Below are 15,482 nucleotides of genomic sequence, written 5' to 3'. Positions count from 1 at the left end.
TAAGAGGATATCCCATATGCATTCAAGGTGAGTGAAGTTCACAATTTCATAAGAGGAGACTATTGGATGTGAGGGTGAGTGAGGAGACTAGACCAATGGGAGCACAAATAGATTTAGACAGCAACTTAAATTAAAAATCAAAATAGAATTCAAAATTAAAAGGAATAAAAAATAATTACACAATCTTTATTATTTTATAAATATGTTGTAGGTCTAGATGGAAATGAGTTCAAATTCCTTAAATAAACTATAAAGTTTGAATCTCATAGATAGAAAACATATAATTAAAAAGAAAGATTAGGTGACTAACCAATTTCTTTGATGACGATTAATAATCAATAGAGTTGATAGATATTTTATATCAATACAAAAAAAATCACTTTATTGATATGTTTGCCTTGGCCATATCATTACAATGATAAATAAGTTATTAATTACTTTAATATCTACTAATATATGAATCATAATTAATCTTTTTTGGCATGAGGTTGTTCTAGCTAAGTTAGTAATTTTGAATTTGAGTTTTAAATATGTGCTTGGTTATTAAACATTTGAAATAAATTTTTTTATCATTCATAATAATTCTATTTAATTAAATATGATTGTCTTTAGTGACATATACATATAATCTATTATATATATATATATATATATATATATATATTATCTTCTAACCATTTTAAAGTCTTTAAAATTATATTTTCATATTCTAGATGAATATTTATATTATCAATAGTCAAGAAAAAAAATTCTAGAATTCTAAATTTTTCTATTTTTATTTCTGATGCATTTAACAACACCATTAAAATAACTTAAATTGTAGCGGAACTTTAAACAATTACGCATAATTTACTCAAAAAGATTAAACATAAGATAGTATCTATTATTGTCCAGAAAGATATATTTAATAATTTTCTCTTCAAAACTGATACATGTGCAATTTTCTGTCCAAAAATACCAGATCCCACTTCTTTAAACCCTTTCGCCAAATCCATCCATCCTCCAATTCAGCAAATGATTGATCCTAACCACTCAATTATGCTGACATTTTGACATTGTTATAGAATAGCATCCACGTTTCTTACTCGTTTTTTAACGTACATTGTTGGGACTTGGGAATAGCACTAGACCACTAGTACACAAGCAACGCAAATTTTATCGTACAACTTGAACATGATTATTTTTAATAAAAAATATTATGATCTAAACCAAAAAATATGTAGAACTTATTAATTAAAATGTGACACTAAATTTTTTTATAATTTGTAATAAATCTCGATCAATCATTAAAATGCGTGTTACTAACATTTTTCTTATGGTTAATACTAAAAGTTGTTTTTAATTTTCTTTACTTCCTAATTTTGCACTTTGAACTGAAATGGTAAAAAAAATTAAGATTTTCCACGAAAAGCAAAAGTTGACTCTTCGTGCAACATGCAGAATTTAGCACACCACACGTTGAACCCATCCACTACAGTGACTCTTGGGAATAGTTTTCTCCTATTATTTTTCAATAGAGATAATTTTATTTGAGTTTGATAGAATTATTATACACTTAATACAATATTTGAATTTAAGACTTCTGAATAAATTATAACAATTTATGTTAATTGATTCGTTAGTTATGCATTTCACACATGATTTTATAGTTTATAATATATTATTTAAGTTATGATTGATAAAACCAACGAGTAACTAAAAAATTAATTTATTAAATTATAAGTAATTGGTAAGATTTATTTATTGTTAAAGTAGTTAAAAAAAATATAAAATGATATAAAAATAATAAAATTATGATCTATTTTTAAAAATAATAATAATAAAATAAATTTAATAAATATATTGAGAATAAAAATTGAAGAAGATATAAAAAAACTAAAAATGAGATGTTAGCATTTTTAAAAATATTCTTTCATGTGTTTTAAAGAATATAAACTAATTGAAATGTGACCGAATATAATCTAAATCTATAATTAACAAAATGTCTCAAAAAATAAGTGTTAATAGCCATCCTTAATCCCTAACAATAATGTAACGGGAACTTTTGGTAAGAATGTTGTGGTTGTTGATCATTATTTGGGCGGCGCCTTAATTTTGTGTCAATAACTACTCCATTTCATGCATGTATCATGATCAATTATTATTGAACCCTCCTTAAAATCTGATAAGACTAGATGTCGTAACCTTCATTTTTTATTATGTGTTTCTAATTTACAGAAATTTTAAGTTCAAATAGATGGTATAATAATTGACTGTTGAGCGTATAAATTAATTGATAAGGATTATTTTATTTATAATCAATAAATTTGGACTCTTTAAAATACAATTATATTAAAATTATATATAAAAAGATTATTTTCCATATCTTATTATAACATAATTCATACTAGTTAAATATCTGGTATGAATTAAGTCTAATTAAGACTGTTATATAGATGATTATGCAATGCATTCAATAAAATTTACATAAATTTTTTTGTCGCTTATAGTAATTTATTTAATTTAAATGTAATTATCTCTTACGGAAAATATAGAAAATACATTTGATTCGTAAAAAAAAATACCAGTTAAATATCAAATATATTGAATGCGTACTGTGATCATAATAAAATGGTATTAATATGTTGAATGAGTGCCTTTCAAAAAAAAAATGTTGAAGTTCACCAATATTTAAAAATATGTGTAAATAATACTTCCTATGTTTTATGATATTGTTTAAACGTGATATCGATTAATATCATATTATTCATCCTTTTCTCTTTATTTTCCTATGGCTGTTGAGATAGTAATTAAAGTTTAGAAATAACACTCAAAATCCTTTTCTTTTCAAAATTATAATACTTTTTTTTATAAAATTAATCTTAATTTATGACATATTTCAAATTTAACCAAAAGGATTCTTAATCACAAACAAAACATATAGCAACTTGCAAATTGTTATTACTTTGTTTTGTGGAAGTTTGTTACATCACATAATTTGACTTCTGGCCCCTTGCAGACATCAACATAGAACTGTCATGTTATTAGAGAAATTTTCTGCAGATAAAAATAAAAGTAATAATAATAATCCACTGCACATCTGGATCTCATATCATACTTTTCGTTTGAAGTTAAATAATTACATGTGGAGAACTAGCGATAGTATATATATACACAAGAATATGTATGTGTATATATATATATACACATGCACACACATGAAAGTCTTGATCTAGAAGTTTCATATATTAATTCATATAACTTGTTTTATTTCAAATTGCTACCGTGAGTCTACAGTTTCTAGGAGGAAAAAAGAAATCACCCATCAAAATGGGAATCCAATACGATAGCTAAGTGCTCATTTAAATATAGTCAATATTCTGGCAAAATTATACGTTTTAATAATTTGATTTAATTAACTCGAAAAATCACATGGACCAGCCGTACGCTGTTTTCCTTGCAACCGAAAAAAAAAATGTTTGTAGCAATAGCAATACGTACATATCATGATCATGACGGAAAAATGATAAGCACGTACAAATGCGACGATGGAACGTGGTATAGCCACCATCCTATTGACTTTTTGGCACCAACTGCTGTGATTACGGGAATTAAATTAAGTTCATGCCACTTCAGCTATGTTTTGGTCAAACAAAGTATCTAGGTATTGGATTTTCTTTACATCTTAATTTGTACAAGTTATTGCAAGCATCGTTTCTCCGTTCTTGAATGGAATATTCCTCAATTTGACTTAGCAGGAATTCGTTAAGGTTAATTATTGTGAACTTATTAATTTTGCATTTGCTTGCATTTAAAAGAAAGATAAATGTTAACTAGTATTCTTAGGATATTATTTAAATAATTAAAAGATGATTTTTTTATATATTAAAATACATGAAATTATATTATTTATGATTATTTTACATTTTCTTATACTTTTCACACTAATTATTTATTTCTTTTGACTACTTAATCAATGCCCTAATGACATTGATTAACAAATATCATAAAAAACTTTCCCCAATTTACCAAAAATGCTAGTAGTTAAGGTGAATGTTGAAAACTTAGCTCATTCATAAAAAACATAACATAGCTCAAGATTGATAAAAATAAATAAATTACACCAGTTGATAGTTTACATTATTGTTGAATTACAAATTGATGTTAATACGTATAATAAGTTTATTAATTTTTATAATAATTATATTTAAATATATTTTATAACTGAATGATGATAATATATAAAAGTCATTTATTTAAAGTAGGCAAGTACACATTTCTTTGTTATAATATAAATTAAGTACTAGTGATTTATTTTCCTTTTTTCACTCCACCGTTAATTTTAAAACTGTTTCTTTTAAATAAAAATTCTTGATATGATGAGCGCAACAATTTTTTATAGCATCATATCTAAGGTTACAATATATTAGCCGTAAATAAAAAAATTAATCATTCAAAATATGATAAAAAAAACGAAGGATTTTTGGTTTGAGAAAATGTTTTTATTTTTTTCTGAAAAATAAATTGTATTTTTAAATAGTCCAAATTTGTAAAATGTGTTTATTTTGCCTTAATATTTTCTGTTTTCAGAAAATAAAAAGACTTGGTAAAATAGTAAATAAAATATTTTGTAATTTCATATTTTTAAATTTAGAAAATGCATTTATTTTAATATCTTATTTTTATTTTAAAAATGAAAATATTGAAATTCATATGATTTATTATTTTTTAATAAATTAAAATTTATAAAAAAAAATTATATAATTTAAAAATAGATTTTGAATAATATAAAATATTTTTATTAAACATATTTAAAAAAAAACAAAATAAATGGAACCACTGTTAGAGAGGGAAAGAAGCATATATGGAAGAGTAGTGTACAACCATTGCCAAACAATATCTTTTGACATATCCACTGTTTGAGTGAAAGCAACATAAATTTTATTCAGTCCGGTGGATTGCAGGGTGCTTTCATGCATGTTTTGCTCAATGCTGAGTTAAGGCTGCTTTGGTTGGATAAATGAATGAGAAGAGGAACGAAAGGCGCAGGAACACGATCGTTTGGTTGAATTGATGTGCGTAGGTTTTTTTTTTGAAAAAATGTGTGGGACCTAGATGTTTTTTCCCCCTCTCATATGAGGAGATTGAAGGAGAAATTTATCCTGTAAATTATTTTTACCATCTTATCCTCCAACGATAATTTAAAAATCCTTTTTTAAAAACTTTTAAATCATCATTTACTCAACTTTAATAGTTATTTTTTATTATTATTTTATTACTTATTAACTAACTTTAATAAAAAAAAATTAATTTGATTTTCATCTTTTTTTTTCAACCAAATGATCTCTATTTTTTCCCTATTTCTTACTTACTTTTTTCGATTCTCTTTTTTTCTTTTCTCAACTATTTTCTTCTCTTCCCTCCTCATAACCAAAGAACCTCTTAAGATGGAGGAATGATGTGAGAGAGTTGTAGCATGCTTCATACTGATCCCAACACAAAAATAAATAAATAAAATGAAAAATATGGAAGAAGAAGACCTTAGCTAGTCTAGGAATACCTCCGGGAAGTTGAAATTGTTTCCTCTCATTGATTAATAATTATAGACAGATCTTGCATGGAGTGAAACTGAGGAGAAGTAAGAGATTAGGGCTGGGCGTTGCTGTATCTTGAAGAAGAAAGTGTTACAAAGTGTGAAAAAGAAAAGAGTCACATATATTTTTTCATTAATTTAATTACAAATGCTACTGCACACATTTTTTTCGTTTTCATTCTTGCATGGATTTGTTTTTCTTAAAAAAAAAACATTGGAAATGTTTTTATTTTCAAATTTGGACTTGATTTAGGGAATATTTTCATAGAAAAAGTTAAAAACTTTTATAGGGTCAACCAATCAGAAATGAAAATAAATATAACTTTTAATATAATTTTTATAAAAATGAGTAAATTTATTATATATTTAATTTATAATTAAATGACAGTATAAAAATTAAAAAAAAAACTCATTACATAGACTCTTTTTTCCACTAAAAATGAAAATAAAAAATATATGTAAAACAAACCCTTAATATTTTTCATCTCATTTTCCTCTTTCTTATTTTTGTTCCCTTCATCCCAAAATAAAAAGAAAGAAAAAAAAGAAAAGGATAAAAAAAGAGTTTCTATAATGTCCTTAATAATTTGAAGGATTTTGATATTATTAATTTTTTAACCAATCAAATAACATATCATCTTCTCATTAATTATTATTTTTTTCAAAGTATTCCTTGATTATTATTTTTTAAAATTGTATCTTTTTTAATTAAAAAATATGATTAAAGATAACTTTAGAAGTTTGAACCCTAAAATTTTTTAGTAACTTTAAAGGTAACTTTTTTTAAATTAGAAAAAGTGTTAAAAGTAACTAAAAAGATTTCAAGGTTCAGATTTTTAAAGTTATCTTTAATCATATTTTAAAATTTTTAAAAATTAAAATCAAGGATGAATTTGAAAAACATAAAAAAGTGAATAATGAAAAGATAATATATAATTTGATTGATTAAAAAATTAACACTATCAAAATCTTCTAAATTATTAAGGAAGGCTAAGAGTATTTTCATTCAAGGAAACTGTGACTCTTCTTTTTATCAACCTTCATCGACGTTTGAAAGAAACTAAAACGCGATGTGAATCATTAATAAGAAGCGACAATAGTAGCTCACAATTGAACCCTTAGTTCTGTGCGCATGGAGCTGTTTAATGGCTTCTTAATTTCTCTTTCTAGGTTTTGGTTGATTGTAAACATGTTCGAAGTGTATGTTAGCCGTCACGAAGGAGGCTGATCGAAGATTGGTTTTAATTCGAGTGAAACATCAGGAGAATAGTTTAGTCAAAAATCATGAACATTAAAGTGTTGTAATTGACCTGCTACTGATTCAAGGTTAGTTGAAGAAAGTCTTTCATGAAATCAATTAAAGAACCTCGAGACTTAGCCAAATAATCTTGAATTTTCGTTTGAGATAAGGATTTCTTTATGGTTATTGAAAGTTATTTGTATGTAAAAGGCTAATTAATTGGAACATGTCAAAGTCTTAAACGATAGCCATTAGGTAGTATTTGTTAGAATTTAATTAAAACGTACTAATTAGATTGTATATATAATTTTTTTAGATTGCCACCCAACAATAACTAGAAAAGATAGGATATGAATTAATAATCTAAAGTGATTTTATACTTTTATTTAATTATAAATTATTATATTTATACGATAAATTTATTGACTTTGATAATAATTATTTTAAAAATTATATTAAACATAATTTTTAGTTGGTTAATAGTATAAAAAAATTTACATTAACATTTCGTATTCATTAAACTCCAATAATTAAACTATCTTATTATATTGCAAGAATTAACATTTTTTTATGAATACGTTTGATTGTGTTTAAATTTCTTTCTCATTTCTTTTACTTTTACCTTGTTGACTGCATTCTGATGCAATTTAATTTTTGAATTCTGATACTACCAATTTAAACATCCACCCCATAAATATGTTTATTAAATCTTATAGATATTACATAAATTTGTAATCCAAAATTGTTAGTAAACACTAAAGCTAGGCTAAAAGATTAAAAAATCCATCTCAAAATTAACCTCACCAACTTCTGCATTATATATATACGTACCATAATATATACTCACATACTTTTCTCTTTAAACTCTTAATTAATTGATTAGTCCAATAATCATAGATAATAATTAAGTCATTAGTCAATGTATTTTGTGCCTTTAATTTGGCAGTACGCGGCCGACACGTTGCTGAAGTGATCAAGTTGGTCATTTGACAGTTCTGACATGTTAGAAACAAGCCATATTCAGCATATTGTACGGTGTACGGAGTTTTGGGATTCAACAAACAGACAACTATTTGTTGCTTGTAGAACTAGTTTATTAATTTTTCTTTCGTATGCTATTACTTTAATGGAAAATCACTTCCCTCGTGTATGTGACTACCACACATATCACCTCTATATAAAGATCATAACACCAATGTTGGTGTTACCAAGCCTCGCCCACTTGAGCTTGGCACAGTTCTTTAGCAAATTCTCCTCCTTAATTTTGCCCTCACTTAACCATAGTATCATATATTATCATGCATATGTATGCATACTTACAATAACAAGAGGTGCATGCTCTCTTCTCTTGTCTCAAGATATACAAAGAATATCTTTGGCAGAAACTAAGGAAACTAACGAAGATCAAAGGCGATTATGGACATAGGAAAAGAAAGATCCCTTGAAGAAACGCCAACATGGGCTGTTTCAGTCTTTTGCTTCTTCTTTCTTATGATATCTTTGATCATTGAGGGTGGACTCCACAAATTATCTGAGGTAATAAATATACGGGTAATTATGCCTGTACATGTATAACAAGTGTAATAGCTAGGTTAGAAATCACAAGTGTCTTTGTTCTCTTATTATAAAGTGATATGTGGCTAAAGGATAACAATTTTTACTTTTTTATTTTGGTTTCTATTGAGTAGATATTTAAAATTGATTCAAAATTTCATTCTGACCTATAGTTTTGGTTTTGAATGTATAATATATATATATGCTCCAGATTTTGAGGAAAGGGAAAGGAAAATCGCTAGGGAAGGCTTTGACTAAAACCAAAACAGGTTTGTGCGCATCTGTGGGATTAATGTACTTAATTATTATAATTATCTTTTATTTGCTACTTGCATTTTACTTTCTTCATTGATGGGTAACGTTTCCTTTGATCAGTTTTTTTGTGAAATAAACTTGTTTTGATCGATGAAAAAGCTTAATTTTGGTATTTGTTGTTTTTCGGATTGAATAATAGAAATGATGAAATTCGGTTTCATGTCCTTTATTCTCACAATATCGGAAGTGCCAATATCAAAAATCTGCATCAGCAAGGGTGTGGCAAATTCATTTCTCCCGTGTAAGGATGTTGTGGGCTTCACAGGATCAGCTACTCGTACTTCAACCTCAGGATTGGACGTAGCACCTGCTACCAATGAATCCACAATTGAAGTCAACTATTGTGAAGCAAAGGTGAGATTGATTTAATAATAATTAATCTTAATTTCATGCTGACACCATCTTAAAGTACGTAGATAGATAAAAAAACTACAGACCAGTTTTGAAGAAAATATTATTTTATGTTCAATCCATAAACATATACAGTAATAATTCATACAAATAAATAAGAAAGAAATATAAAGGTAATTAATTAAGATATTTACTCTCTCTTATGATATGGTATATGGTATAGTTGATAGATAATTAATCTTTTAATTTGAGATTCAATCTGAGTATGTGAACAAGAAACATTTTTTATTGAGAAAGATTAATGCCTTAACTTAATATCTATATCTCATAATTATTTTCTGATTCTCGGTCCAAAATATCCTACTTTACCAAAAAGGAAAGATTTATTTGAGAAAAAAGAAAGTGAAAATCATAAAAGATAATAAAATAATTTTGATGATAAATTTTAAAATTAATATATTACTATATTAATCATTAATTTTTAATTAATTGTTGAAATTTTAAAACCAAAATGGAGTCTATTATTTTAATATTCCTTGTTGTACGTGTTTATTTCTAATGTATCAGTTTTACCAAGTTAAAGAAAATTTTCGTTCCTTATTTCTTCTCCTTTTGCGTATACACAATCTGTAACAGAAGTTATACTGAACAACTGATATATACATCATCAATTTTTTATTGCTGATGAATGTAGGGCATGGTTAGTCTAATTTCAAGTGATGGAATCCTGCAGCTAAACATATTCATTTCCTTTTTGGCCGTGTTTCACATTTTGTTCTGCACATTGACAATGTGCCTTGGGAAGGCAAAGGTATGTTCACCATTTTCAATCATGTAGAAATTAGAGAGAAGAATTTGTCTACACATAACAGTTTTCATAACACGTAACCTGAGAACCATACACCGGCTTTTCTATAGTAGAAGTTTGAATATGAGGTATATCATTTTCAACATTTATAATTCAAAGAATATATTTAGTATTCTTGTGATTATAGCTTAAAGAAAAAGAATTGATTATTCCACGGTGAATCTAATCATTTAATAATTATGCTCCGAAATTAAATGATATATCCATATTCCGGTGATTCAAATAAAAAAATAAGATTATTTTATAATATGATAAATTTATTAATTTTTATAATAATCATTTATTAATTTTTATAATAATTATCTTAAAAATTATATAACATTATGCTTAATTAAATAAGAATGTAAAAGTATTTTATATTTTTAATATATAGTCGTTAGACCCTTTATTATAACCTGAAATAAGTAGCTTAATTAGTCAGTTATTGTGATCAGTTTGTCTGTAATGTTCCATCTACATTGTATTTCATTTGTATTGTATTTTCTTTAGATTTAGTTATAAGTATTTTCACACTAATTAAAAAAATTAGCTAACATTATTTAATTTTATTAATCTCAAGTAAAAAAATAAGATTATTTTAAAATATCTTTCATTAGAACTTGTTATCATAAATAAATAAGAGTCATTAAAAATAGAATTAAAATTAAATGAAGAATGTTTTAGGAATGATAACATTAAGTATGACAAAATTAGTTGATTTACTTATATTTAAGTCCAACATACAAGATTAGGGATATAAATGAGCAGAGTTCAATAAAGATTTAGGCTTGACTTGTGAAAAAAAAAATGAATGACTAAAGTTTGACTCAATTACTTAAACAAGTTTAATTAAAAGCTTGAGCTGACTTGTTTAAAAACTAAAACTTGAGCTTGGCTTGACTTGACTTGCTTAATTCATTTATAACTTAAATTTTTTTAATTTTCAAAAAAGTTCTTAAATTATTTAACTTAATCAATTTAGTATTTAATAAAATATGTCAATACTAGATGGTAACCTACAAATAAAAAGAAGTGTTACACATGTGGTAGGATATTGTGAAACTAATGAAATTTTAATTTTTTATAGTATAAATTTAAACGAATTATTCACAAGTTACCAATGTCAAGCTTGCAAAACTTGAGATTGATTTATTTAAATAATTGAGTTAAATCTCAAGCTTGAGTTTGTTAATTTTATTAAACAAATAAGCTTGATCGAGCATTTAACAAGATAAACTCAAATAGTTTTGGCTCATTTACACCCTTATACAAGACTATGTTTTTGCTTATGATGTATACGAGGTTGGAGGGAGTATCATCATATGTGTTTCTAAACTGTAATCACTAGTAATGCAGAGGAAAAAGCTAAGAAGAAACCCCATTATGCTCACTTCTTCCTGGCTAGATGAAGCATGTTAATAACATACATTGGCATAAAATCGAAGAGCTAAAGTTAACAAAGTATTCAAATACATGTTCATTAAATGTACAAATAGCTCACAAGATAGATGCAAGGTCTGGGAGAACCATTTATTGGGTTGATGTACAATTGGCATTACAATTTTCTATGACAGATGAGAAAATGGAAAAGATGGGAGGACGAGACTCAAACACTTGAATATCAGATAGCTAATGGTAACCTAATTTCTTGATTTATTTGTCATTCTAGAGAGACTGTATTGAGATTTTGTAATAAAAATCAACCTTGACATATACTATTACTCACTTTTATTCCTCTGTAAACTTTCCCTGTACAGATCCAAGAAGGTTCCAGTATATAGGCCAAACATTGATTGGCAAGCGTCATTTGAAATTCTGGAGCTATCATTCTCCTTTGCTTTGGATGGTAAGTGAATGTGAATGAAAATTTTGAACTGCAAAAGACAATATACCAACCACTAGTAGTTTAGTTTTGAATCTTAATTTTGATATACTTCCATAGTAAACATTTTTAGTTTTTACAGTGCAACTATTAGAAATCACCCTAAAATCATATGGTTTTGAAAGTAATTATTACAAAATAATTTAATTAAATAGTAATTCATGATTGAATCACATGATAAAAAAAATCTGTACAGTTTATTCCAATTAAAAATTCATAACAAATCCTTGATTTTATCCTTATAAACATCAAAAACCTCAAGGCAAGTAGTTGAGTTATAGTCTTATAAATGATGATTCATTTGAACCAAAATAAAAAATGCAAGATGATTCACTATTCAAAATATTGGGGTTATCTGCAATTGTTCATTAGGAAGTCAGTTTAAACTCAAGTTGAATAAATGTTCTTACTTTCTTAGTTTGTCTTTCATTTCATCTGATTTTTTTATGTTAGAAGCTAGAACTTTTAAAAGATACCAGTGTTTTAATTCTAATAAAGTGATGATAAAAAAAAACTGCCACAAAATCATCCAATTATTTACCTATACTAACTAAAGTCATAGTGTTCTATGTAGGTTTGCTTTATTAGGCAGTTCTATGGCTCAGTATCAAAAGATGATTACTTCACTCTACGAAATGGTTTCATTGCAGTAAGTGAAATCATCTATAATTTTGTACCAACTCCCTTAGTAGTAGGAATTCATGGTACTCTTTGAGCATATAGAATTTAGACCAAATTTACTCTTTATAGGTTTTGGCTTTTCTGGACCGAGCCTCATTACAATAATGTAAGTTGTCAAACATACTTATTCCATTGTGACACCAGACAAAACTTTTCTTCTCCTAAAATTGCAGGCTAATATTTCTTTAGGCTGCAATTTCAACTTCAAGAAATTTCTTTGTCGCACTTATGATGAAGATTTTGAGAAGGTTATGGGAATCAGGTACTGGTAATCCCTATGGTCAGATCAGAAACAGGGTTCCTAGTCATGTGGGCAACCGGTTTCGGCTACCTCAATATTTATAAAGAAGATTTTTATACTTACAAAAGATTAAATTTCAAGGACAAAAAATTATGAACCCAAGCTTTTGATGCTCTTGCAGGATTTGGATCTGGATTTTCTCCATACTTTTCATATTTTTTAGCGCACATGGTATGCAATGTTGTATCAAGTTGTCACTAGTCTTGTCCTTTCTATATCTATCAATATATTTTCATGGCATGAAAACATTTTTTGCAACAAAAGCATTAGTACTTAACAATGGTTTCATTTTGTTTGCAGAGTTCTATAATTACTTCTGGCTTCCATTTATTCCGCTTGTGGTACATTTATACTATTTCGTATAATTTTGTCCATTGCATTAAATTGATTGTACAGATTTTATTTTTCTTCTGTTTCTTCTACCCTTTTTTTTTGTGACTTTTGTATGCTTTCATATTTTGTCTTGAAGGTTGCTTTGCTTGCTGGGACAAAATTGCAAGTCATAATAACAAAGATGTGTGTGGATAGTTGCAAGGAAAAGCCAGTGATCAAAGGAAGTCTACTTGTAACACCTAGTGATGCTCATTTCTGGTTTCATCAACCTGAATGGCTTCTCCATTTACTCAAGTTCATCCTTATCCAGGTAGATATTGTCACATACATACATTACATAAAAGTGTTAAAATCATTCACTATAATCAAGCATCTTCCAACAGCTTAAAGTAATAACAATGGGTAAATGACCATTTCAGTCCTGAATGTGGTCCTTGAATGTGTAAACTAGTGATAATTTAGTCTTTGAAAGAACAAAAATTCTGATTTAGTCCCTGAATGTGTAGAAAGTGTAAAATTTGTTTGAGAAAATAAAATGTAATGTAAAAACTCTACACAAGTAAAATCTGATGTCTTTTATATCAGGCATTTAAACCACACTACATCTTTCCTAATTGATGTAATCTACAGAGATATAGAATAACACGGATTTTAAGAGTCTGATGTAATTAGTTTTAAAGAAAATGAACATGTTTATGCATAACATCCTAATAATATCACCTTTTATGATTTTTTGCAGAACTCCTTTCAACTTGCATTCTTCACCTGGACTTGGGTAAGTAATGTGTACTTGAGATAGTTTGTTTTTTATGCTGACTCTACTCACAAACAACAGTATGAATTTGGTCCAAGGTCTTGCTTCAATCGAAAAAGAGAGGACATTGGCATTAGGATTGTCATGGGTGTAGCTGTGCAGCTATTTTGTGGTTATGTGACACTGCCCCTTTATGCACTTGTTACTCAGGTAAATATACATCAAATCATTTAGATGCTCATTTCATTCATTTGATAGATTCAATTTTTCCTTTTTGTGTCAATGGCAAAAAGGACTTTATCATTGGCCTTAGGATTGTTATAGGTGTAGCTGTGTAGCTATTTTGTGGTTATTTGCCTTCAATTTGACAATGATTATATCAAATTGGCCTGTAATTAATGCTAATTCTCAACATAGTTTAATTTTGATACACTATAAGATCAACAATTTTTACGTTGTTCATTGTAAATCACCTTATATATAATTTTCAAAGTAATCACCTTATATGACAATTCATGATTGAATAACCATACAAAATGGTTTTACAATGTCAATGTATTTTAATTAAACTCTTCTTAAAAGCAGATGGTCCATTTAAATAAATGATTATGAGTTATAACAACTTACATTACATTATCGTTATGTCACAGATGGGTTCTAGCATGAGGAGAGAAATTTTCACTGAGAAGGTTTCTAGGGGGCTCAAAAACTGGCACAAAAGGGCTAAACAATCTCTGTCCAAAAAAAACTCAATTTCTAACAAACACTCAGATTCTTTGCATTCCAAAGAATGTGACAATTCAGTTAGAGCATCAGTGGATAGTGTGCACACCCCAGATAATGTAGTACTCACAAGCCCTCCTTTTCACATCACAAGTGGAGAAGAAGAAAAAGGCATTGCACCAACCACAAAGCAAGAGATATCGATTCACTCCACAACTGAAACAATTAAAACTACTGATGAGGAAGAGAATCCCAAGATCATCACCAGAGGAACCTATGACGGTGAGATCTCATTTGGGAGCAGCTGGAAGAATGTGGGAAGTAGCAGGGGCATTGGAGAAATTGGTTCAATAATTGAAGATGATGCTGAAAAATTGCCTAAGTTGATTCCATAGAGACTTTGTAATATTGATTTCAATGAAATTGTGTCTATAAGACATTTCTAAAAACTCTAGTCTCTTATATCTTATTAAAGTGTCAACATCAATCATATCACCTATCCTTAACCCTACCCTTTCTTCTGTCCCTGAATTGAAAATTAATACCAGCAAGAAAATTTCTTTGTTGTTGTATGTAGTGACTTTCTCTTAATTGTTTACTTTTTCTTTCTTACATACATGGCCCTTTTCAATTAAAGTGATGGAGAAAGAGACAGGTAATAGGGACACATGATTTGAATCTTCGATAATATATCATATAACTAGATATTCCTTATGGCAATGCAATTATCAACAACTACTAATATTATTCAAATTGGCCTAACTTGAATTGAAATTTTAGTACCAAATTTATCAAGCCGGAAAAATTCCAAGTAGGAAAAATTAGAGTTGAATTTACATTTATTAGGGTATATATGAAGCAACGTAAGCTCGACTAGCCATACGTTATCATTGAGGGTTTTACATGAAAGATCCTCCTCAAAGATCACA

The 15,482-nt window shown here is 27.4% G+C and overlaps 1 protein-coding gene across 1 annotated transcript; it reads left to right on the top strand.

Annotated features, from left to right (window-relative positions):
- Nucleotides 1–8,035: 8,035 nt before the first annotated feature.
- On the top strand, nt 8,036–15,125 carry LOC100805442 (MLO-like protein 12). The gene is made up of 14 exons (XM_003540901.4): nt 8,036–8,348; nt 8,578–8,635; nt 8,821–9,035; nt 9,727–9,843; nt 11,454–11,514; nt 11,637–11,725; nt 12,336–12,410; nt 12,616–12,704; nt 12,865–12,914; nt 13,044–13,084; nt 13,213–13,386; nt 13,816–13,851; nt 13,912–14,040; nt 14,481–15,125. Exons 1-14 carry the CDS (start codon nt 8,229–8,231, stop codon nt 14,946–14,948), a joined length of 1,722 nt encoding a protein of 573 aa, XP_003540949.1. The 5' UTR covers nt 8,036–8,228; the 3' UTR covers nt 14,949–15,125.
- The last annotated feature ends 357 nt before the right edge of the window (nt 15,126–15,482 follow it).

Source organism: Glycine max, chromosome 12 (genome assembly GCF_000004515.6).
Source record: "Glycine max cultivar Williams 82 chromosome 12, Glycine_max_v4.0, whole genome shotgun sequence".
NCBI lineage: Eukaryota > Viridiplantae > Streptophyta > Magnoliopsida > Fabales > Fabaceae > Glycine > Glycine max.
This window is presented reverse-complemented; position numbering and strand designations above follow the sequence as displayed.